This window comes from Megalopta genalis, chromosome 1 (genome assembly GCF_051020955.1).
Source record: "Megalopta genalis isolate 19385.01 chromosome 1, iyMegGena1_principal, whole genome shotgun sequence".
NCBI classification, from domain to species: Eukaryota; Metazoa; Arthropoda; class Insecta; order Hymenoptera; family Halictidae; genus Megalopta; species Megalopta genalis.
The window spans coordinates 9,444,097-9,469,941 of record NC_135013.1 but is presented as its reverse complement, the minus strand read 5'-3'; the positions used below and the strand labels follow the sequence as shown (position 1 = coordinate 9,469,941).

The 25,845-nt window shown below is 42.7% G+C and overlaps 1 protein-coding gene and 1 long non-coding RNA gene across 2 annotated transcripts; both read left to right on the top strand.

Annotated features, from left to right (window-relative positions):
- Nucleotides 1-12,319: 12,319 nt before the first annotated feature.
- Nucleotides 12,320-14,662, top strand: LOC143260863 (uncharacterized). The gene is made up of 2 exons (XR_013035133.1): nucleotides 12,320-12,354; nucleotides 13,936-14,662. It is a non-coding gene; the product is annotated as an uncharacterized LOC143260863 (long non-coding RNA).
- A 5,015-nt stretch (nucleotides 14,663-19,677) lies between these two features.
- Nucleotides 19,678-25,262, top strand: LOC117228941 (uncharacterized). The gene is made up of 3 exons (XM_033485045.2): nucleotides 19,678-19,789; nucleotides 21,735-21,838; nucleotides 23,253-25,262. Exons 1-3 carry the CDS (start codon nucleotides 19,766-19,768, stop codon nucleotides 24,967-24,969), a joined length of 1,845 nt encoding a protein of 614 aa, XP_033340936.1. The 5' UTR covers nucleotides 19,678-19,765; the 3' UTR covers nucleotides 24,970-25,262.
- Nucleotides 25,263-25,845: the final 583 nt, after the last annotated feature.

Below are 25,845 nucleotides of genomic sequence, written 5' to 3'. Positions count from 1 at the left end.
ATTGCGAAGGTGGAGTCCCACTCCTTACAATAGTTCTAGTATCCTAAACGTTCAAAAATTCCAAGGTTCAAAATTACAAGCCAAACTACAAGCTAAATTACAGAAACAAAATTACACTGCGTAATTGCAGTGTCCCAAAACCGTTCGTAAATTGTGGAAGATCATCGGTTACAAAGCCGCTCGTATCTCGATACGAAAAATTTCGAAATCGCAACTCTGATTTCAATGCAGAGCAAGCGAAGTTAGGCGTTGCTATAGTTAGGCGAAGGGTATAGCATCGATGGAAGTGTTACGTGAGCCGCCAAGCGAATAACAGACTATTTGCTTTTACACGGTACGTAACATGGAATCATCTGTAACGTGAATGAAACATGCAGGTCAATGTGTCGGATAATGACGGCCTCGGAACACCGCCTATTAGAAACGTAATTTCACCTAGATAACGCGCATCGCTGGCTGCGGATCGAAACAATTTTCACTTTCGAGTTGGGATCGAACGCATCTTGCCCGCCGAGTTATGCGCTGCTCCGACCGAGCCGAAGCTCCTGCTTCTCATGCTCCGCATGCAATTAATCTTTTTGCGCCGATGTGTGATGTACTGTGTCTATTATGCGCGATGCCCGCGCAACAGGCAATGAACTTCAACTGGAAACCGTGAAATTCGGATCTCTAACCGGTTCGTTCCTATTTCGCATATTTCAAAATACGTATCGCCGTAGAGGAACGTCAAATGTCAGAAAGTCTTCGAACTTTTTCACGTTCTTTCATCGTTTGTTATATTATATAATCCAGTGGTTTTTAACGGGAAATTTAAGAATCCGGGCTGAAAATTGCCTATCGTTTTTCTAAATGAGGCACTAAATTATTTTGCTAAGTAGTTCTATGATCAAAAAAAGGGTATAAATAACGTATTTTTTGTGCAATGAAAAACGAACGAACAGTAAAATAAAATGATCCACAAATATTTGATTTGGACGCGATTAAATTTTTAATATATGTTATTCAGCAGCATATTAGCAACAATTTCTCTTAGATTTAGTTCAATGCCATCAACGGGTCAAACTTTCGCAGCAAAGTTCTCGAGAAGCAAACATTTTGTTCTGATAAGTGAATATTGTGGAACTATTTGTTCATTTATATTTACTTTGCTTTCTCTCATCGGTTCTTTATATTCTGAAAGAAATAAAATCTTTTCGTTGTCAGCATTGAACAGCGATAACTACACCGGTTCGATGATTCTCGTAAAAGCTCGCAGTATTCGAGCGAGCCCAGCGACACGCGCGTCAAGCACATAGTTCAACCTAAAAATGTCCGAGATGCCTTTCGCAAGATTTCGCGGCGTGTAAACACTCGATCGGACTGTCAGGCCCGATCAGAATTTCTAGATCGAACCTGTTAATCGTCGGACGTCCCGTGACATCGAGGCGAACACGAAGATTTCACCGGTCGCGCGGGACCATCGTTGATTGCAGAGCTTAGAGTTTCACTTTCGAATTAGAGTCGTCTCGAATGCATCGTCCGCGGACGATGGGACCGCGGCGGCTCTCTAACTATGCGAAGAGTACCGGAAGTCGGCGACTTCCTGGCCGGCGAGGCGTCTTCAAAAATTGGCTCGAGATGGCCATCAGAAAATAATCGGCTGGCGGAAAATTTGCAGAAACCGTGGAAGCAGTTCCTGAACCCTCGTGACAAGCTGGCAACGCGCGCGCTTATATAAGTGATCCGCGGATTTTTAATCTTGCACGAGACACGGGAAAAAAGCGGTTGTATCCGCTTGCAAATCGCGCGCGCTTATGCATTATTAATAACCGTTTCCAGAGAAAGCGATCTTTTGTCTTAGGATTACGTTCCTTTTTTTACCAGAAACGGCGAATTCGTTCTGACGGCAAGAACCGGGAATAATAAATTCCGAATAATAAATAACCTTGATATTGTCTATTCGATTTAGCGACAGGCGCCATTTTCTCGCCGTTATTGAAGTATTAAATTACTTTGTAGGTATAGTAACATCTTTTTTTTAAATTACTAGTAAAATTAGCTTTCGAATAACAGCTCGATGAAAAGAATATGTTGTTGCGAACTGGATGTTCCATTCAGATTTATTCAGGTTTAAAAATTAAATTGCTCGATTTTTAACATCTTATGTGAACCGAGTTTAATCTAATTAGTCTGTAGATTTCGATTTATATGTAAAAATGGTTGAAAGACGATATAATATAGAATCAAACGCAGTTCGAGTTTAACCCCTTGGCCTACGATTTTTTCAGAGTTGCGCTAAGTAGAAGCGTCTTCGTCGTTAATAAATTCCTACAAAACAAGGAAAATTTGTATTTGTTACATGTCTAGTGAAGTTTCGATAATAAACAAATTAAATCTTGTTCGATTTAAAGTAAAATGAACAACATCGCATACGTAGTAGTACATAACGAGATTGACACGATATTATAGTCTATAAGATTAAACATTTAGTATAATATTTATAATATAATAATATCTAATAAGATTGAAATACTTAATAATATAAGACACGCTTGTCAAGCATTTCAAACGAAAACCATAATTCGTAAACGTCTTTCGCGTTATTGAATATCAAGATCAGCAGATTAACACATCGGAGCGTTGAATAACTCGTTCAGCGGAACGAAGGTGTAATAAATCAGAATTAGAAATCGGTTACGGTACGTACCACCGAAAAAAATCGATTATGCTCGATGGAAACGTCACGCGCCCGTTTAGAGAACCTCGTGCACCCGGGCGAGCGTCTTTTAATTGGCTCGATCATGCGCCGGCATCGAAAAGTAGTTTCACTCTCGACCCAAAAATCGTCTCCGATGCATCTTGCAGCTCTCTACTCATTCGTTATAGCGGAAGCGTGTCCGTGCGCTTGCTCGTTTACAAGTCGAGAACCCATTGCTCGTGCATCGGTCTCCTCCTTGTTGCATCCTCGTTGCTAAAGGATGCACACGTATAGGGTGCTCGATTTATACTCGAGCTGTCTCTCTTTCGAACGGTTCCTTTCGAGCATGGGACGATGACCTTCGATGACCTCTTTCTTGGATCATACTTCAGATTTATCATTCTTTACGATAGATTCAAGTGCAAAATGTGATGATCGAATTCTTTCGTTCTACGTTTCAGGGGAATAGTATCGCAACGCGTCGTTGTGTCTATAAAAATTTAGAAATATTATTTCAAAGCTAACGAAAAAAGGACGATGTTAACGATAAAAAAAAAACGATAAAAAAATGTACAAAACAACAGGAAAAGCAATGATGCATAGAAACGAGTTTTAGCAAAATTCGTGCAGATCGATCTTAAATCTTGGATGATCTCTGGAAGCAACGTTTTTTTATTTACTTGCAAACGGTATGTAATCTCGAGGTATAATGATCGCATCCGGTTAAATGCATACGTAATCAAATCGTCAAGATCGCCTCGAAAGGTGATGCTTACATTTATCGAGGTAATTAAATTTCTAGGAAGTAACGTGGAAAAAATATTCAAGGCCTCCTCAAGGTCATCCCGAGATGCTACGTTCTACGTCGTCGAATTTATTTCGAGACGCGTTCGGTCCTCCGGTAGGTTTCTTCGCGGCGACTTTCACGCGCGATCGAAAATTATGGAGACGTTCCGGAGCGTATCGTTCGATCGGGACACCCTGTATGCGGTGCACCACGGCCGTGACTTTCCCGTGGAGGAAGTATGCGCGATGCGGCAGGCGAACCAGGAAAGAAGGGAGTCGCACGGGGAAAGAGCGTTCCTGATCTCGATGACCTCGAGGATGCAGAAGATGCCTTCCGCTGGCCCGTTGCCTTCCTGCTCGTAGAAGAATTTCGAAACGCGTGATAAATATTTTAACGAAATTTTACACGGTCCCCGTTTATTTTTAAATTGATGGAACTTTTACCATCGTAGACACGGAGTTTCTCTGAGTCTCGCATTCTTCTAAACTCAATCGTGCAAACAGCAATCCCGTAACGTTTCAGCCTCTCTGTAAATGCTGCGTCGTTCCGCTAATGCACGGCCCGCTGTAAATAATCCTTATCTCGATGTTAAATAAATGTAAAATTCAATTTTCGGACGGTGACAGTTTTGTAATTACCATATCCGTGTTCACGTGGCTGCGGGACGATGTTTACGAGAACGTGAATTCTTCAAACAACGATATATTATCTGTACAGTTGATGAAATCTTTTGATACCCGTGGGAGGAGAGCGCGCCGATCGCTTCCAGCCTATAAAACGTCCGTTACAGGCTGTATGAAATGTCAAGGTGCAAGGTAGAAATTCAAGTTCCGCGAGCCGGAAAATTTATGCCTGCCAATGAATTATGTTCCTTGTAGCGGATACTTAAGTCCGATAAATATACTTTTGACACCTTCTTAATTAATGAGATCTCTACGGAGATACCGGTGTTACGCTTCAATTAAGCCGGTGGTGCCGATCGGCAGTCTATGCCAACAAATGGAATCGCGTTTCAATCAAATCGGTATAAAATATGCAACGTCTACGGTATTTAACACAGAATATTGCCGAGAATATTGTTCCAAAATTATCGTATTTCCGAGAAATGGGAGATTGCTCAGGTTATTTGAAGTAACTTTTTCCTTAGCGAAAAAGCAATCCGCGGCGTCGTTTACGAGTTATTGACGGAAAACACTGGCCAATGAGAGATCGCGAACGGTTGACGCTCCGCCCTGGGGCCACTGTCGCTGCATCGGACGGCCGGCGCGACGCGGTGTCGGTCACATAAGCGGTGCGCCGGCCACACTCGCTCTCCGATTGGTCCACGTTTTTCGATAATAACTCGTAAACGAAGCCGCGGATTGCATTTTCGCTAAGGAGAAAGTCGCTTCGAATGACCTCAGGAACCCCTCATTTCCCAGAAGTACCATAATTTTGGGACACTCTGTATGCTTCGATATTCATTGTTAAATTATATATTTTATAAAAATATTGCATTCGAAGAAAACATGACGAAGATCGATCGTACACAGTATAATTACAATAACTCGCGCACTTTTCAAAGAGATCGCAACAGTGAACTGGTTAATTAGTAGATCACTTATCCACGGTGTTAATAGATTTACCTTATGCAACCAAGTCTGGCGAATCCAGAAGTAATCTAAATAGAATGGTGAAACCGAGACATTTGTAACCGAGAGTTACCGATAGGATCCCTGTCATTTTGGTCCCGCAGCACGCTAAAATTCGCAGAACAATCGCCGATGAAAATCAGTCGGGGCGCGCTGGAACAGCAGATATCCCACAGCGATTTGAATAACGTTTCCTGCTCAGTGAGAACACGCCAGCATTCATAGAGCCATTACAATGTGAGAAAGTTAACGCTTGCACACCTGGAACGGCGATTAGTGCATTCTAACATTCACCGGCGTGAACTTTGACAATTTCGTTTTCCGGCCGACGCGACGCGTCGCGTTTCTTTGTTCGTTTACCCGCCAGAAGCCCGAGAGATCTCATCTTCGCGAGATATCCTTCCGCGATCCTCCCAAACCGTTTCCGATTTCAGGAGCACGCGAATGCCGCGCCGCGGCGCACGGGGATCATTGTGTTCACAATGGCTACGTAACCGCGTGCCAAGAATTCGAAGTGGACCCGTGCAAGCTGGCGCCGTATAACCGAAGAAAATCCACACAATTCACTTTCAAGCGTGGATGTGACAATTAATCGTTAACACTTTCTAACCGGAGAGGAGGATGTTGGCTCGGTCTTTACGGAGCAGGTTACAATGGATCGATTACGTAAGCGACCGCCAGCTTCGTCATGCGCGCCCGGTGTTCGTAAATAAAATGTAAGATACGACGTATTGGAACAATTATTGCTTTTTCTTTTTACCGCGTGGAACTATTTGGTCAGCGAAAGAAATGTTTGGAAACATACCGTGCTTCCGAGATAAATCTACAAGGTGTTCCAAAAATGTCTCGCAATCCGAAAGTGGCGGGTTCCTCAGGTCATTTGAAGCAACTTTTTCCTTTACAAAAATTTTCTCCGAGGCACCGTTAACGAGTTATTAACAAAAAGCAGTGACCAATGTGAGGCGAGCTCGGCTGGCGCGAGGTGGCCGAGCCAACGGCGCCAGCGGTCGAGCGGTCGAATCCCAGCTCAACCGGCGCGCGGCGGCCGAGCCAACGGCGCCAGCGGTCGAGGCGGTCGAATCCCAGCTCAGCTGGCGCGAGCCGGTCGAGCTAATGAGCGGAACTGAGCTTCGTGCGCTGGTTGGCTGGGCCGCCGCGTGCTAGCCGAGCTCGCCTCTTATTGATCAGAGTTTTTTTTGTTAATAACTCGTAAACGAAGCCTCCGAGAAAATTTCTGTAAAGGAAGAAGCTACGCCAAATGATCTGAGGAACCCGCTATTTCCGGATTGCGAGACATTTTTGGGATACCCTGTATATTCTAATTCGATACAATTCTCGCGAGTTACGTCTGCTCCGCAAGCTCGAAACAATCCGTATTCCCTGACGTGGATTATATCAAACGTTTACGCTCGTGGCAGGCTATAGCGCATCTCTAACGAGCGTTGAAAGTGAAAGTTATCTAAGATATATGAGATCTGACAGCACGAAGCGTCTTAACAGTTATCCAATTGTGTACGCTCCTTCCAATTAACTAGAATGACTTCAAGAATCCTAAGTAAATGCTGCTACTGTCTTCCAAGTTTCTCTATTTCGTAGCTCTTCCTCTGCATTCGAACTTTTACGCATATACCGGGTGCCGTCAACCGATCGCATTACGTTAAATCTCAAATTCTGTTTGCGTTGATAATCTGAACCTTGTTACAATAACCCTACAATTTTCAGTTGCGAGACTAAATCGGTATCCCACTGTAATACAGTAATTTCTCCCTAATTCGCGCTCGGATTATGGTCAGATTGCAAGGCTCGAATAATCGTATCTCTTCTTCCCAGGTTGTCCATTTTCATGCGCAATCTGAGCGCGAATTAGAGAGAAATTACTGTATTTCATTGTGATATCTTAGATGGGTCGTTTCGTGAAACAATTGTATTAAAAATACAGTAAATTCTCCCGAATTTTCCTTTAATTTGGAAACAAAAATGGACAATTTTTGAAGAGGAGATACGATTATCCGATCGGCTCGTTTTTATAGTTACCGATTTTCAACAACCATAAAAATATAATAGAAAAATACAATCGTATCTCCTTTTTCCCAAATAGTCCATTTCGTTTCCAAGCAGAGCGTCGATTAGGAAGAATTTGCTGTACCATTCTCTAGAAGAACAAAAGAAGTGGAAACAGAAGATCACGATCAGACGCGCGGTCCGAATTTCGTCCAATAAAACGCCTTCAAATTCGCCGATTGCACCATCCGCGGAATGACGTCCGCTGTTTTTTGCATTAACGCCACGAATTCCGGAGATGAAACGGGAGAATGCCTTTCACCGACGCACCCACTTATTAATAGCGAGCAGCGGTTCGTACTGTTTCCAGAAGGAGAAGGCGTAGCAAACCGTAATGGAATGACGAGACGAAGACCGAAGTCCAGAGCGAGGCTGTTACATCAATTGCCTCCTTGTACTTGTTACTTTCACTTGAACTCCGAAACCAAACGGATGTTCCCGAGCCTCGGGACCGCACTAACACGCGCGCACACGCATCCGCACGGACGTCGAATGCCGAAACGAATCCGGTATAATGAACGAAAACACAGTAGACACGCTAATTGAACGCTAAACAGCTCTCTGCTTGTGTAACAAACGTTCGATGGCCGGTCGCCGATGTGGCACAACAATTACGTCTACGCGCGCCAAGACACGTTTCTCCGAATCGTGATCTTAGATTAATCGCCGATCAACGCCGTCACAGTAATTTCTCCCTAATTCGTGCTCAGATTGCGCACAAAACGGGGAAAAGAAAAGATACGATTATTCGAGCCTCGCGGCTCGTTTTTATAGTTGTTGGCAATCGATAACTATAAAAACGAGCCGCAAGGCTCGAATAATCGTATCTCCTCTTTCCAAATTGCCCATTTTTGTGCGCAATCTGAGCGCCAATTAGGGACAAATTACTGTATTCCACTGTAATATCTTGGATGGGACGCTTCGTCAAACAATTGCATTAAAAATACAGTAAATTCTCCCTAATTTTCCTTCAACAAAAATGAACAATTTGGAAGAGGAGCCTAATTAGGAGCCTTATTAACCCGAGAAAGATAACCTACGTCGCAGAGGCGCCTGCGAAAGACCGTTGATTTTTGTTAATTTTTCATAGAGGTCTAGTGATTTAAGTTTAAAATTACTTAAAATATAAAAAAATATAATATAAATGCATTTTATTTTTACAATAATGCCAAACCTTAAAAATGACTAGATTAACTTAAATAAATATCCATTGTTAGTATAAAATTGACGTCTTAGAAAAGCATGCGCCTCTGAAGCGTATGGTTATCTTTTACGTACGTTGTCATATGGTTATCTTTCTAGGGTTAAGAGGAGCTTTAAGAGGAGGATTATTCGAGCCTTGCGTCTCGTTTTTATAGTCGTTGTCAATCGGTAACTATAAAAACGAGCCGCAAGGCTCGAATAATCGTATCTCCTCTTTTCAATTTACCCATTTTTGTGCCCAATCTTAGCGCAAATTAAATTACCGTATTTTGTATTGCGTTTCCGAGGATCGACAACGATCTGACAATGTGTTGCGGTACAGGCGAATTATTTTTAACATTACTCTGGCGTCTGTTTTCTGAAAAAGGTACGTGAAATCATGGTTATTGTTCATTACACAAATATTACCTCAGACTTACAACGCGGAAATGATCAACCTCTGTACGAGTCTTTGAATTTGAAAATTCATTTTTCAGTGAACACGTTAATAATTTCCGGTAGAAAAGGAAATTATAAGATTTATTGTAGAAATTGTACGTCTTTTCGAAATCTCAAATTAATCTCGAATTAAGTTCGTTTATTGTCAACACGAATTAATGTTAAGGATGCTTGCAAGAAAGAGAGAAAAAAGGATGTTTGAAGAAGGATTAATTGGTCGGATAATTATGTGTGCATCTTTGATGGCGCTACGTTTAATGTAAGAAGAATATAACGTTTATGGACGGCTTTTTGTAAAGTCGTTTTAAAGCCGTTTTAAAGTCGTTTTAAGTGGCTTTAATATCGTAAAATCTCTGATGGACGACACGAGTTTCTCCGTGATTGTGTCATTTTTTCAGTCATCGCTTCTCAGAAGCGAGCGTCGCGTGTGTTTCTGTATCAAAGACTTTCGCGGAAGTGCCGCACGAAAGCAAGAAAAGCACAAGGCCGCGGCGGTAGGTGCAAATAAAACGTCTCTGGGCCTGTTTTCTCGTAGATACTCCGTTCTGTGTGTCGGTCGATTAACAACCGTACCGAGCATATTGCGTGATCGGAAGCGCAGAAATCTCGTTGCAAATTCCATTTCTAATCATACGTCAGGGATTAGAGAACGGTACGGATTCGTGGCGACACTAATCGGCGAAAATCGTGGAAAGGTGTTAATCGCCGATGGACGTCGGATTGCGGTACGATTAGGTAACGTGATAACGTTTGTTTATATGGTCATGCGAACGTGCGCGTACATGCGTACGCGTGCTCCGACGAAATCGCCCCGGGCGCCTTTCACTTGCTCGAAATTACGCGGCGGCGGCGGCGGGCAAGAAGTTTCTGGCGGTCGAGAAAAAAAGAACGTCTTTGAACAGGGAATAATTACCGGTTACCTGTATTTATGTAAATATATACAGAATCTCGGGGACCTGGAACGAAAATTGGAAGCAACTTCTTTTGCACAAATACGCGTTGTCGGCGTATTTTCGTCGCTAGAATCGTTCCAATATTTGCGCGTCCAATTTCCTCTCGTGTCTCTATAATTGCACTCTTAATTCATGATACCGAATTCAAATTATTTTTATCGTGCATACGAATGCACAGAAATGCAATTGCAGACGAACAGTCGCGATCTAATGATTAGACTGCTATTTTATCACGTTCGGCGCCGACAATCGACCACAAAAATAAAATTGCCACAAATTCAAAGCAATTTAATTAATTAAACCGAAACTAGAAAATAAAAATTTGCCAAATAGTGGATAACATTAGAACTGAATTTAACTCTTTCGCATCCGGAAACATCTTAGTCAAATTCAGTTTGTTCGAATATATTACAATGAAAATGAATCTTCAATATTGGTGACAAATTAGCGTCACCCTTATGCGAACGACGCGGCGCTAAACGTGTTCGTGCGTTTATATTAGGTTGGAAACTATGAAACGGACGTTTTTGTTTAGCCCGTGTTCAGCTGCGACTGTGCTCATTCAACGCCCGTTTCATAGTTTCCAACCTAATAGAACAAATTAGTAGCTGAAATATCAAATTATAAAGACACGAGAAGCACCGAATAACATCGTAACACTATTTTCAGTTTATCAAGATTATTAAGAGGAACAATTCCTTCTTTTTTTGCAATTTCTGTTTCTTACAATCGTCTCCGAAAATTGTTACTTCGCGCAACGATTCGCAGTCAAGCAGCACGCGCGGCCGTCTGCGACGATTTGGCGTAACTCCAAAAATGAAGTGCGCCACGCGTTAATCCGTACGATCTCGTAATTGACGCGCGGTCTCCGTTTTACGATTCAGAGTCGCTCGACTAAAACAAGTGTTAGTTTTTATGGTAGAAAGCAGAATACCGGGTCCATTCGTGATGCAAGAGGGAGCCGCGGTCTTGAAAGATCGGTATCGGGCGTAGAATAGACAAGATCAAACTTTCTTTTGTACACCCGCTTGCTTCACAGATTTTTGTCTCGGGCACTCTCGAGATAGGGGCAAATGGTGGCCGTAAAGAAATCGCGGTGAAATTTTGCCGTTGCTCTCCGAGTAAATTCTTTGCGACTGTCTATCGCGCCTATATAGAATAATCCGGTTGAATATTAGGATCAATGTATTGGATTGGGGAATAAGTTCGTAGCGTTTTTATATTTTCTTTTATTTTACACAGGAAACGATTGGATTAATTAGTCGATTCAATTACTTGATTACGTGGTTACTTCAATTACACGTTAACAAAAAATGAGGAGAAGTCTGATGCGGAGACTTGTCATTCTTAGAAAGTAAGTCGAGTTTTTCAGTTTTCGTGCTCTCGATTCGTAACGGTTTTATATTTTCTTTTGTTTTACAACGATGTTTTGCTGTTTGACAAAGTGTATAATATTCATTCGATAGAGCTCTTTCTGCTCTACAAAACTGTGCTAATCGTCTTTTCGAGTAGTTTAATTTTTTATTACTTTCGAGGCTTAGAAATGGAATATCCAGGAGGTAAAAAGCAACGTTTCGACAGCTTCACTTCTTCGCTTTTCATCGAGGCCAAAAAGCTGCTGAAACAGCCCGGGACATTTGGAACGTATACGAAGAAGGTGTTATAGACGAGTCTACAGCACGGAAATGGTTTACGAAGTTCAAAACTGGCGATTTCGACGTCGACGACACGCCCCGCAGCGGAAAACCTGAATTCGACGAAGAGCGTCTCAAAGCACTTTTGAAGGAGGACGGTCACCAAACAAGTCGTGAATTGGCCGAAAAAATGAACTACGATCATAAAACGATTCTCAATCATCTTCATTCAATGGGATTTGCCGAAAAATTGGGAGCCTGGGTTGAATTCGAATTCAGAAAGTCTTCCGCTGCGGGGCGTGTCGTCGACGTCAAAATCGCCATTTTTGAACTTCGCAAACCATTTCCGTGCTGTTGACTCGCCTATGACACCTTCTCCGTATATGTTGCAAATGTCCCGGGCTGCTTCAGCAGCTTTTTGGCCTCGATGAAAAGCGAAGAAGTGGATATTCCATTTCTAAGCCTCAAAAGTAATAAAAAATTAAATTACTCAAAAAGACGATTAGCACAGTTTTGTAGAGCAGAAAGAGCTCTATCGAATGAATATTATTCCCCAACCCAATACTACAAGCTGTTTCATAACAGGCGTGCGCGACCTCGGAAATGAATGAGTTACAGAAGAATGTTGCTGGTCACGTGTTTGTTCTGTTTCGTTCCGGGGACTCCGCGTGTCAATCATCCTTACGCGAACTCGCGTAGCATAATCAATTTTGCATTATACATTAATTATCATCAGGCCTTCTTAGCTTAGCATGCTAATTCGTGCGATTTAAACGCCTGCGGTTCCCACGGACTGCCGAGAATACAGTGCCACGTTCTTAACGATGTTATTAGGGTAATTTCACTGCCGTCTCGACGATCATTACGTTGAGAGTTTTTATGATTCACGGTACTGTTTTTTAATTACTTAACGCTAAGTCTACCGACACTTCTCCTATTCCTACCGAGACCGGCCAAACGATCGGTCGTGGTAAGTAAGACAGACTACAAATTTTTCTCCGAAAACAAACGATAAAAAAGGAAGTGAATATCGAAAAATCGTGAAGTTTAAAACGTTCGGTGCCGCGTGAGTCGCGTATGGGTGACATTAATTTTTAACTAGGTTTTTGAAATTCATTTTTATTATAATATATTGAACAAATGGAATGTTACTAAGATTTGCAAAGTACAAAATAGCTGAATCAATAGTTTCCTACGGAAAATTTTCACTTTCTAGTTACGGTGTCATTAATTAAATTGCTTCGTTATTGTGTTAATTTTTCGAGTTAATATTCGGCACTTAATGTGTTAATGCAATTATGTTGTACATAGGAAATTCTAATCGAAATTTTAAAAACGGCCGTGATAGGAATAGTGTTGACTTATTGCATAGCGAAGTACGACAGCGTGAATTTCAATTATTCGCTGTTGCTTTAGCTTGCTCTCTCGCGCATATTTGTTTTACTTGACGCTGAAATAAAATTCAGAATTTATACAGCAGTTCGATAGATTATTGAGAAACTACGATAATAAATATTCCATCCGTCGGTTTCCATTAAAAACGCAAACGCGATATATCCGATTTCTCCGCATCGAAGAATTAGTGTTATCTAATAAGGAAATGTTCCTTTGTTCGCGGATGTGACCCAGATACCGAGAAAAAGGTTCGGAAAGACGAATCGACAGGTATGTCGATGGTCGAGTCCTGTAGAAAGCGAACCGCAGGTACCGTGGCCGCAAGCCGAATATCTGGATTGCAAACGCTAACTTTTCGAATGCCGCCGTCGTCTTTTATTTACAGTCGCGCCTTTGAAATATTTCAAACGCCAGTCTTTCAAGTTCGTCCCACGCGATCCGCGAATGGTATGTGACACACGCAAATACACACTGTATCGTTTCTATCTATTTACAATTCTGTGTAGATAGTTACGCGGCGCCATCGGGCACCATTTTGTACAAGGCGATTCAAAAGTTGCGCCGCGGACAGTTAACGCCGGAAATCATTCCCCAAAAATCGAAGTAATTCAATCGATGGAACGTAAATTAGAATGTTAAAAGTTACCATAGCAAATGGTATTTGATCTCTTTTGCGTCCTAAACGTTCTAGCAAGATTCAGTTTGTTTTATCTATCGCAATATAATAATAATAATCTATTGCGATAAAAATTAATTTTGAAAATTAATAAAAAAGTTAGTGTTGAAAATTAATAAAAAAATTAGTGTCACCCGAATGCGAACGATGCGGCACCGAACGTGTTAATATCATTTTCATCTACTGAACGTAAATAAAAATTCTCCTAAATTCTCTAGAATGTTGCATTCTAGTATTTTTTGGAAAAGTTTCGCAAGTTCGCGTGTTTCTCTTATTTCTACTGCGAAGAATCTTCTGAAATCCAAGATAAATGGACATGGTCATAAATTCTATAGAATTTCGCATTCTAGAATTTTTTAAACATTTTCGCCACAAGCGCATGTTTTTATTTGATTTCATCCGCAAAGTGTGTTTTAATCGATGAACGAACATTTTTAAAAATAATTTTAATGTAGAGGTAGAAATTGTTATCGTTTCCAGTGATTCAGCCATCTTTGTGAACCAAGCAATGACGACAGAATCACGACGGTGAGCAGAAAGCAAGCGGCGCGGAGGGATTCGAGGAATCGTGACTTTCGGGAGACACTTGATCCTTTTCGTTAGGCACCGCGGAAATAGTTATGTCAGGTGGAAATATCCCGGATACGATGAAAGGTGAAACGTCCAGGACCGGGCCGGATCGTTCGGGTCCCGTTGAATTCGAAAATCTGGAGCACGCGGCCGTATGATTTACGGACCGGAATGGCGGGAAACGTATTCCGATGGTTTCATGGACACCCAGACGTCTGGCTCTCTAGCCCAGAGCAAAGAATTCACTTTCATCCGTAAACACGTGTGCGTGTGTCGATGAAATTTAACAACTTATCGTTTCAACGTTTACCAACACGCTGAACGCTGAGACAAAGAATTGATTCTTTAGCTACCCGTATTTTCACTACGATTTTGATATCAAACTCTTGCCTTGTAATACCGTGCCAGACACGTTATGAAGATTTGGAATATGATCTACTAAATATGGATGTTATTCGTGTCTTTTGAATCGAAATAAAATTTCACCCTTCTATCGTCGATATTTATATACATCGATGCGAAGATTGGCAAACAATAAGTATAAATCAAGATTTATGTTGAATTTATTTTATTTTGTATGCATCTGTCAATTTTTGTTCGAACTTCTAATAATAATAAAAATATTTTCTGCTATGTACACATTATGCCAGATTAAATACGGAATAATAGTGTTCGCGTAATAGCGGCATTTGCACATTTTCTGTAGAAAAGATAGCAGGAATTAGCACACCGTTTTGTTCGTCCTGGATTCTAGGCGATTCCACATCGGCGTCTGGTGAGATTCCATTTTTCCGTAACCTCTGCGGTAAAAGTACACGAAGTTTCAGTATTTGTGCTACAAATTTTCTTCTTACCGGCTATCGTGCTTTCACTCGCACAGGCATCTACAATTTACGAGCTTTTCAAGTAGACCCCGCCGCGGTCGTAACCTCCTTGTTGCGTCGTTCAAGACGATTCAATCTCTCGAAAGTTTCCAAGATCGGTGGTGGCTCCCGATCGGCGAACTTGGGCTCCCGAGATCTTCGAAGATCCATGTTCTCTTTGCACGGAATTATCTCCGTATAAGCGCGCCATTTGGTTCGTTATAGAGACCGGCATGTACGATTTTGCACAATTGTTTTGACATAAACGGGAACGATAAAATCTCATATAAATATAGATTTCTATGCATATATATATTTCTATATTCTATATTCTATATTCTCCATTCTATATAATATATTAGTAATAATATAGTAATAAATAATTATTAATAATTATTATATTACATATATAAAATATATATTATATATGTTTCATGAACAGCATTAGGAAACAAAAACTAAAACTCCTTGACCCATTAAACAATGATTAAACATCAAAGAAATAAAATAATTTATGAATAAAATTGGACTACTTAGGAACACATGTATTTTCCACACACACATCGATCCTTTTTCATTAAAATCTATGCTAAACGTCTAACGAAATAAAACATAAGGATCAGTAATAGATTAAAAGTAAAGTGAAACCGAATTTTATGAAAATTTTCGCGATCAAGTTTTTAAGATTGTCTCGTTATCCACCTAATCGTTAATAGCTTATTTACAAACGTGGTTCAACGAGATCAGCGTGTTTTCAAATTAACTAACTTTTCGAATCGCGCACGCGTTTCAGTCGGCAGCCAATATACGCATGACTAACCGAATGCGTAATTAACGAGAGACGCGCCGTTAGAAATCCTACAACTGAAAGAAATTTATTTCCATTCGTCTCGCAAGTAAAGCCGCGTGGCTGTGATTGGCAGTAACAATTAGTTCCGCGATTTTTTGCATAGAACGCTTCGGGGTTCATGTTTCTTTTTATTTGCGCGCGCGCGCGGACACTTTCATTACCGAGAAGATTGTTTCACCGAACAAAATTCTAAGCTCAGAATTCCTGTGATTCTGAAAGTCTCGTTCAACGATGTCCAATTTCCTTAAGTTTCGTCCAAAAGTCTGTTCCTCGTCACAGTAATATTTACTATAACAGTTAATAGTTAACTATTAAGCTGCAAACTTAACAATAAGCCCATAGTTACAGTAATATTTTACTGTCGAAGAGCAGAGTCGGTAATCGACAAAAATAAATTGCGGATCGCTATTTGCGTCGCATCAAGATGTATGTAAATAAAAAATGTACATAAAAAAATATTTATCGTGTGTGCGACGACTCGATTGCACATATTTTCGCGTTCATACTTCGCGCAAGATATTATACGAGCATTGAAAAAAATTAATGGTACAGTTGATTTTTGTCACGAAAATCGTCTGGTTGGTGAAAAAATCTGATCTCCATAAAATAAAATATAGAATAAAATATAAAATGAAATATAAAATAAAATATAGAATAAAATATAAAATGAAATATAAAATAAAATATAGAATAAAATATAAAATGAAATATAAAATGAAATATAAAATAAAATATAGAATAAAATATAAAATGAAATATAAAATAAAATATAGAATAAAATATAAAATGAAATATAAAATAAAATATATATATATATATATAAAATATAGAAGTCGAAATGTTAGATAAGATAGTCGAGAACATCGGCATTATTGAATTAAATATTTGCTCGCTCCTGTTTTTCGCGACTAAACGCTCCCATTTTGCGGAAAGATTCGCAGCCTAACGATCATGCAAATAAGTTGCCCGACCGACCGCGAGTTATACAACATTCTGCTGTTCCGCGTCCGATCAGAGCCCGGCCGTCGACATCGCGCGTTCCATTTCTTACCTATTTATTTACTTTGCCGGTAAATTCCGATCGGAATTCGCCGTGGCGGACGCCGGGCAAGATTTCACCATCGCTTACGAAACGCTCTATGACAACAGTCGCGCCGCGAGCAGCCGTCTATACCGGTCGATACGTGGCATTTTCTCCTCGTTATCGCTCGCGGGTCTTTTCGGGGGTCAATTGGACGGCGGCGAGGGCACGCGTGAAAGGAAAAGCGGCGATGGGTCCGCAGCAGCCCCCGGAGGGCATCCGGAAGAGAAACCGGCGGCGACAGACGAACGCCCGTTCCGAAATCGATTAAATCGTTTGCAAGACGAAGGAACGGAAGAGGAAAAAAAAAGAAATTGGGGAGTGAAAAGACCACGGGGGGCGCCGATGGGACCCCGCGCGATTTCTTTCCATCTCCCCGCGCCGTGCCGATCCTCGTGCCGATCTGGAGCACGAGAAGTATAACCTTGATACATAACCTTGCCGCGCCATGAACTTCGCCTTCGCTGGACGGACTCGCGTAAATACCCATGGGGAACGAAACCGCTTGACTCGCTCGACCGGATCGCGTTCCCGATCACTTTCTCCGGAACGATGGGCCGCCGCGCAGCGCCGCGGTATAAAGAAAGATCGTCCAGGCTCGTAGGAGGTGGACGTGGACGCTGGCGCAGAGGAAGGAGAGCGGCCCCAGCGATGGGACCAATTTCCTCGTGGTCCTTGATCAAGGCGATATTATTGTTAAGAACTGGATGAAACGATCGTGTCCTTCGGGAAAATCTTTTTGGAGAAATAGAGAGCACCCTGAGCAATTTTGTTAATGAAATTTCCTAATGAAATAAAAGATCCTCGATTGAATTGTATTTTTTTGCTAAAAGTTGCAGCAATTCATTTCTGAAGGGTCAAGATGTTAATATAATATGAGGAATTAGAATGTGTGTTACCGAAGGATGGACGATAACTGCAGATTTTATGCATTTATCGCGAAATTGAGTAATTGCGCTTTGAAATTGCAGCGAGATCGAAAGAATTAGAAAACGGCGAATATATTACTTTTAATTTAATAAAAATATTGCAGACAGAAAGAGCATTGCTGTTTAGTTTATATTTTTTGCAATCCAGGCAGACAATTTTTATTTTGCATAAACATCCGACGATAACATTCCTGAGAATAAAATGACCCTTGATCGAGATAATGATGACTGCTTTTGTCACAATTTTTTGGAAATACGATGAAATGTACTTCTGCAGATTCTATGGGTTTTTTTATTACAGAAATCTGAAGAGGATGGGAGAAAATGAAATACAAATAAATAATTTCTGTTTATCTAACGGAGAAATGGAGAATTTTAGAATGTAATTTTGAATAGAAATTGCGAATGTATTGTTCATAGTGTTGCAATCTTGTACACGATACTGTTAAAAAACTCGCCCCTTTCGCAGCGTCGTTTAATTAATTCGGGAAGTATGGTGATTATTATTGGTCGATGAATCACCTTGCCTAAATGTTCGAAGCTAACAGACGCATTTCCATTTCAAGCATACATTTCTTTTCGCGTAAAACACAAGTCAGGAATGTCGTGTATTTCTCCAAACCTTACACGGTGGTCGGAGTCATTCATTTGCATGAGATACTAGACAGAAGAATTACCTAATAAATATTACAGTTTAGTGTGCCCCGTGTCCGGGATTGGTTAACATTTAAATGCATAATTGAATCGGAATATATTTGACAGGCTTCGAAATTTCGTTTACGTGTCCATTTCGCCAGGATCCGGCATTTGACGTTAATGGCTCGGTGTCATTGATCTTCGTTTCAAAATAAATATGGTCGAATGCAACGATAATAGTAATTGAACTTTCGCGTGTACTCTTCGTAAAAAATAAAGTCATTTTAAAGAACAAGATTTAACCACAGATCCATAGCATAATTACAAACGAAACTAAAATGTAATTGTAACACACACACACACATTAACACACACACACTAAACGGTTATAATTTCGCACAAAAGAATTAAACTAGCGATAAACTTTAGCTAATTTTAAGTTAAAATTAGCATGTCTTTTTACACTTTTTATTTGCGGTCTTAACACGATCCCGATATATCAGTTATTTTTACGAAAATCGTTGTCCCAGTTCACCCCTTGCCATTTTCTTCGCCGTTACAATGATTAGAATTTTCTCGATTCTAATAAATTCTTAGAAGTTAACGAAAGATTATATTTGTATGTCTCTACGTTTACTCGAATGCTGAATTGTTAATGTCAAAAGAACCGAATTTTATTCCGGCTAAAAGAAAGAACGGAATAACATCAGGTTATGTCGAGGTTATTTATTTAATAGGTTACTATTAATTAATTATTATTATTTATTAGTATTAACTTTTTATTATTATTTATTATTATTAATTTATTAAGACATTATTACCAGATAGTGAATCTTCATGCGAAATAAAAATAATCTGCAGCAATTGTATATACAAAACAAAATATCAATCAAATAAAAATACATTCTATCTCTTAACAGTTTTAATGAAATAATGTAACAATATTTATAAACTCTCGTCTAGTTATTAGTACTAGAAATTTCCATTACGAGTCGTGTTAAAAAGCTGGATGAAACGGAAGATCGACAAATAAAAATTGGCGTATATTCTTACCTGTTCCGTTGGAAGGTGTTCCAGCCGAGGGACCGAATCGGACCCATCGCTAGCCGGCACAGGTACGAGGTTTCCGTAACGCACGTCCGCTGGGCCCGCCACCACCATCGCCGTCTTCTCCGAGCGTGCCTCCTCCACCCGGTCAATTTTACCACCACCTTCGTGCTACCTGGCCGGGGAACACCACCTAGCCACCTTCCCGGCCGGGGGAGAATACGCGCCTATATAACTACGGCGTTCCGCTGATTGGACGAAGTAAGTTACGTTTTCCTGCACTTAGGGAACAAGAGTACGCGGCCCGAGCCCGACGGGCGGCATTGCGAGAAATATGAGGATCCGCTCGGGATGCGCGGTTAGTTTGCACCATTCACAAATAAGTTTACCAACCACCGTTTATCTCGTCCGCGAATATCCTCCGTTCCGGGTGCACGCGGGAACCGGACGTACGAAGTATCATTTTTCCGGTGCCATTTTGTCGGCGACCTTTTTCACGGTGCCGTTTTGGGACACGCGGGACACGGTGAAGCTTCGAGACAATTGTATCTGGAGTAAGTAGTGTGTGATCCGATCGACATATATACAGTGGCTCTTGGTTCTGTCGACGGCTCCGCTCGGAAATGGTACCTTTTTACGCTGCCACGATTCCCTGGGTACTTCATACTCCAGATACTTTGTTGGAAGCGTCGGATCTCGGTATTTAAATATAACATTTGTTCGTCGTGTAATCATCCGCATTTCCGTCGCACTTTTAGAACAAAGAAGTTACCATTGTTACCATTGTTACCATTGTTTGTCTCTTTCGTACTTCACTGTCTTTCGGTAAAAGCAGCCGCACCGTTGTTTGGTTTCTCGATGAAACATTATCGCCTATTTATCGTGTATTCTAGCCTATTTTTCTCTTTTTTTTTATTATAAGCTTTCAAATCTCAGATGAGATTTATTCATAGTAAAGCGAGTGTACTTAATCGTAAACCTTAAAAATAGTCATTCGCGAGTTATTTATATATTTATATTACATGTTTTCAAGAATAACAGGGCACAATATTCTATTATTTATTTAGTCGTTTCGGTTTAAGGAATTATGAATAATTTGCGATTCGATCGACGCAGCGTGACCTATCTTTCGTCCTAGTAACTTCTCGAGATTCTCGGGGGCACGCTTGTTATTCCAGCATCATCCCGTTCCGATTCTCTGTATCAGAGTTTCCTTGTTCGAGGACAAACGTAACGCTGCCCCGTGTTTCGCGTCGACGCTCGTGACACAAATATATTAATACGAAACAGTGAAACCCGTTGCGAAAATATGGAGCCCGGCTCGCGGCGTATGTCGTGCACGAACGGCCCCACCGGTCCACTCCGAATCGAAAGTCTCTCTGTTTTTTTGAGAACCGTTCGCATCCGCGGAGAATCCTAAACGTTGTTAACGCTTTCTTTTACTTTAGATTCCGATCGTCTTGACCAGTCCGTCTCGCACGGTAATCGAACTCTGTTCCGGAACATTTCAAGCATTGTTACAGATCCGTTCGGCCGACTGAGAGAGGCTTCGTAATAAGTTCCGCATCGTTTACGCCGAACTTGGAAGGTGCTCGGTCGTAATTTCGGTACAGTTACTTACTCGCGATGCTCGTTCTTACGCGCGATACAGTCGGTGTACTAAAAGAAAAAAAAAGAGAAAGAAAACGAAGGAACTTCTCGCGGTCGTCGAGACGATACTGGCCGAGACCTTGGAATCTTTCGAGAATTCCATTTTTCGAGAGTCTCGTGTTCGCGGGAAATTTCGTAAACCAAATAGAAAGCATCGATTCCATTTTCTTCTGGAAACGATCGCTTTATCTTTCAAATTTGCTCTTCGAGATCCGACCGGTTTCTAGAAATCCTCTCGCATCGTTGTCGACTGTTTACAATTTTTAAATGGCCGAGAGAAATGTTTCCAGTTCGGAAACGAGGCGAGTGACCGGGAGAGCGGGACCGCGAGGCGGTTCGTTGTCGCTCGCTGTTTATCGGCAAACGTATAACTTGATTATCGATCAACAGCGAGATTCGAAAGCGACGAGCCGCGAACACGCGAGAATTCGCATTCCCCGCTGTTCCATCAATACGGAGTGATTCCTTCACACAACTGGCGCAAACAAACTCGTGTGCGTTTAGCTCGGTGTACAAATATGCACTACCGATTCGCAAACACCGGCGCCAACGAAAAACTCGCCGTGCTAAATGCTGCGTGTTTACCGTCGCTTGTCTCCCGTTCGACGATAAAAAAAAACCCTATAATCTCCGCGCGATTATATTGTTCACAGGCTGCGCTAGTTGTGCTACTGCAGGCCGTTCTTGTGGCGAGCAAAGCGTTGGATCAGAATCAGTTGCAGCAGCAGTCTCAGCAACAGTCTCAGAAACAAATACCGTACGTATATTTTCATCTCTGATTCGTTCTAACGATCTGTCACATTAAACCACGTCATTTTGCACCGATTGTAATTTTTGTTGTTGTACAAAAGTATCGCAAGCATGCTCTTGCAAATGGTTTGGCACTAACCCCACACGAGAAATAGTTGCAAAAATTTGTTCGACCAAATGCATTCGATCTCGCAATTGTTACAAAGTAGCATGTTTTAGACAATTTTACAATAGGCTTGTTTAGTGTTATAATCTATCTCCACGCGAGAAATAGTTGCAAAAATTTGTTCAACCAAATCCATTTGATCTCGCAATTGTTACAATGCGACACGTTTTAGGGGAAATTGTCCCTAATTAACGCTCAGCTTGTAAACAAAACTGCGCAATTTGGGAAGAAGGGGTGCGATTATTCCAGCCTTGCGACTCGTTTTTATTGACACGCGATTACTGTAAAAATTTCTTCTTTTCCCAAACTGTCTATTTTTCTGTACAATCTGAGAGTCAATTAGGGAGACTTTACCGTACTTTTACAATACGTTTGTTCGGTGTTAAATAAAATCGATATCAGTCGAATGCAGTCGTTCGAATGCAAATGATTCTGCGTTTCTTAAGCACACATTTGTGTGATTTCGAGTTAATTTGTCTCTGGTTCTCACGAGAAACGCGTCGAAACTGTGAGACGTTCTCACATTCGGCGCCATCGCGTTGCATAGAAGAGTCGCATAAAACCTGTTCAACAGCAGGAATGTCTGTTTTATTGTTGGAAAGTAGACTGCTCGGGGTATACTCGTTACAGTAAATTCTCTCCAATTGTCTCTGTAATTGTGCACAAAAATGGACAATTTGGGAAGAGGAGATACGATTATTCGAGCCTTACGGCTCGTTTTTATAATTGTGGCAATTTATAATTATAAAAATAGACCGCAAGGCTCGAATAATCGTACCTCGTCTTCCCAAATTGTCCATTTATGTGCGCAATCAGGACGTCAATTAGAGAGACATTACTGTAACTATAAAATCTTAACTATATATACATATAACCTTAACTATATAACGTCGGTAACTATAATCATCTGTGTACAATCACAGCGTCAATTAGGGATATAAAATCCACTGTATTCGCGAAACGAACATATTTCGCGAGGCTCGCATCGCTTGTCGATTCGCATGCGCGATTAAGAAAGCAACGATCGTTGGTGCTAATTATCCACTCACTGTCATAATTAACGGGAGAAAGACGAAGCCATTCAACAACAGTTTATCTTCGCAGGAATCTATCGGGTCTATTATAAATTCCTGTTTCACGAGATTATTATTTACTTAATTTTACGGTTTCGGTCATAATCATCGACGCCGATCACCCAATTCTCTCGCCCAGTTTTTGCATTTGAATCATGGCGACGTTGCTCCGTCTCTCTCAGGTACGGAACAGCGGCCCAGAAGCGGTGGGGCGATGACTTGGGAGGCGGCCATGGCGGCGGTGACCTTAGCGGTTACGGCGGCGACTTTGGCGGCGGACACAGCGGCGGCGACTTCGGCGGTGGACACGGCGGCGGAGGCGACTTCGGCGGTGGACACGGCGGCGGCGGCGACTTCGGCGGTGGACACGGCGGCGGTGGCGACTTGGGTGGCCACGGCGGCGGTGGCGACTTGGGTGGTCACGGCGGCGGCGATCTAGGTGGCCACGGCGGTGGTTTCGGTGGCGATATCGGCGGTGGTTACGGCCATTCCGGCGGTGGCGACATCGGCGGAGGTGGTTTCGGCCATTCCGGCGGCGGCGACATCGGCGGCGGTTATGGTCACTCCGGTGGCGGCGACATTGGCGGCGGTTTAGGCCATTCCGGGGGCGGAGACATCGGCGCTTTGGCCCATTCCGGTGGTGGCGGCGACCTTGGCGGCGGTTACGGCCCTTCCGGCGGCAGCGGCGGCGGCGGCGGCGGGGGCCTCGACGATCACCACGACGATCACCATCACGACCACCACGATAAAGGCTACTGGAAGAAGAAGCTGATCTGGAAGCCCGGCTGGAAGAAGATCTGGAAGCCGGCGAAGAAACAGATCTGGAAGCCCGCGTGGAAGAAGATCTGGAAGCCGATCTGGGTACCGACGCAGAAGGCGGTGTGGAAGGAGATCCAGGTGCCGGCCTGGAAGAAGATCTGGAAGCCGGTGTGGAAGGAGATACAGGTGCCCGTGTGGAAGGACATCCAGGTGCCGGCTTGGAAGAAAATCTGGAAGCCAGTCTGGAAGCCGATCCAGGTGCCGGCGTGGAAGGATATCCAGGTGCCCGCCTGGAAGAAGATCTGGAAGCCGGTCTGGAAGGAGATCCAGGTGCCCGCGTGGAAGGAGATCCAAGTGCCGGCCTGGAAGAAGATCTGGATACCCGAATGGGTCAAGGTCGGCATACCCGGGGAGCATTACCACGGCACCGACCATCACGGCTGGCAGTACACCAGCCACGACCTCTGGAAGAAGAAGCTGATCTGGAAACCGTTGTGGAAGAAGTACTGGAAGCCGGCAAAGAAGCAGATCTGGGTGCCGGACAAGAAGCTGGAGTGGGTGTCGGCCTGGAAGCAGATCTGGAAGCCGGCTAAGAAGCAGATCTGGGTGGACGACAAGAAACTGGTCTGGAAGGAGGAGTGGAAGCAGATCTGGAAGCCGTCGAAGAAGCAGATCTGGGTTCCGGACAAGAAGCTCGAGTGGAAGGAAGCTTGGAAGCAGATCTGGAAGACGGACAAGAAGCTGGAGTGGATCCAGGACAAGAAGCTGGCTTGGAAGGAGGCCTGGAAGCAGATCTGGGTGCCGGCCTGGAAAGAGATCTGGGTGCCCGCGTGGAAGAAGATCTGGAAGCCCGTTTGGATCTCCGAGTGGTTCCCGTCCGAGGATCATCATCATCCTCACGGGGGATGGGAGGACCGCAAGGACGGTCAGGTTAAGGGCACGCAGCTCGTTCCTTACAGTCCGGAGGCGGTCTCGAAGCAGAACGCCGTGACTCAGCAGCGTCAAGTCGACGAGAACAAGGTCAGGTGGGACAGATCGTCGAAGCCAACCGTGAAGGACATCAGCCAGGACCTGGTCCCGCCGCCCCTAGCCGCGAATCAAAATGGCGCGCCCGCGAACTTCGCGTTCCCCAATCACTGAACGCACCATCGCCCCCCCCCCCTCCATAGAATGCTTGTACAAAAGATCTGTCCGAGATAGTATTGTATAATAAGCCGCTGTATATATTACCGTAGGTCTACCGATAAGTTCTAGAGAATTAAGCGTTTCCCCAATCGATTAATCGACTGACACGATCCTATCACTATTCCCTTCGACGAGATTGTCTCGCATCTAACGTATCCATTATGTATAGTTTTTTTATACGATGTTGTTGTTACCCTACTTTGTTAACCGATGCCGTTGAGAATAAAGTTGGTGAATATTTTGTTAAACCGGCCCGTTGGTGTCTCTATCCTCTCGAGTCTGTTTTCATCGAACTAAACCTTCGCGCTTCCTTTTAGCAATCGAAATAATCGTCACGGAGGCAAAAATTACCAAATGGCCTATTGTCGAAGGAGTCTGCAAAAGCGGAACGTTCGGCTGATGAACATTGGGACGAATTGTCGTCAGTTTGAATATACATTCGTTACTTTCGTTACTTTCGTTGCTAGAAGGATTGGACTTCTAACAAGCGGACACCCTAATCGAGCGTGGCTCTCGGCTACGCTAACTTCGTTTAAATCTCTGCACGGTTTGCTCGAACCTACTCGACGTTGCAACAATTAGGCGACGCCTCTCGGACAAATCCACATGCATAGATCTATACCGAATCGAAATGTTCGAAGACGTAATCGCCGGTTTCTAGAGAGGAGGCAGTTCTCGACAACTTTCTTCTGGCCGTTTCTCTATCGTCGCGATTTCAGCCACTACCAGCGTTAACATCGTCAGCCGGCTAATCTCCGGTGTTACGGCCGACCGGCGATAAAAATGCGTTAACACCTTCGCATTATTATTTCGCCCAGTCATCGTGGTGCC

Excerpts from the sequence above, each read along its gene's own strand:
- LOC117228941 (XM_033485045.2), top strand. The coding sequence starts at position 19,766 with ATGAGGATCCGCTCGGGATGCGCG. Across the intron at positions 19,790-21,734 it reads GGATCCGCTCGGGATGCGCG|GCTGCGCTAGTTGTGCTACT; the intron begins GTTAGTTTGCAC and ends TATTGTTCACAG. Across the intron at positions 21,839-23,252 it reads CAGTCTCAGAAACAAATACC|GTACGGAACAGCGGCCCAGA; the intron begins GTACGTATATTT and ends CGTCTCTCTCAG.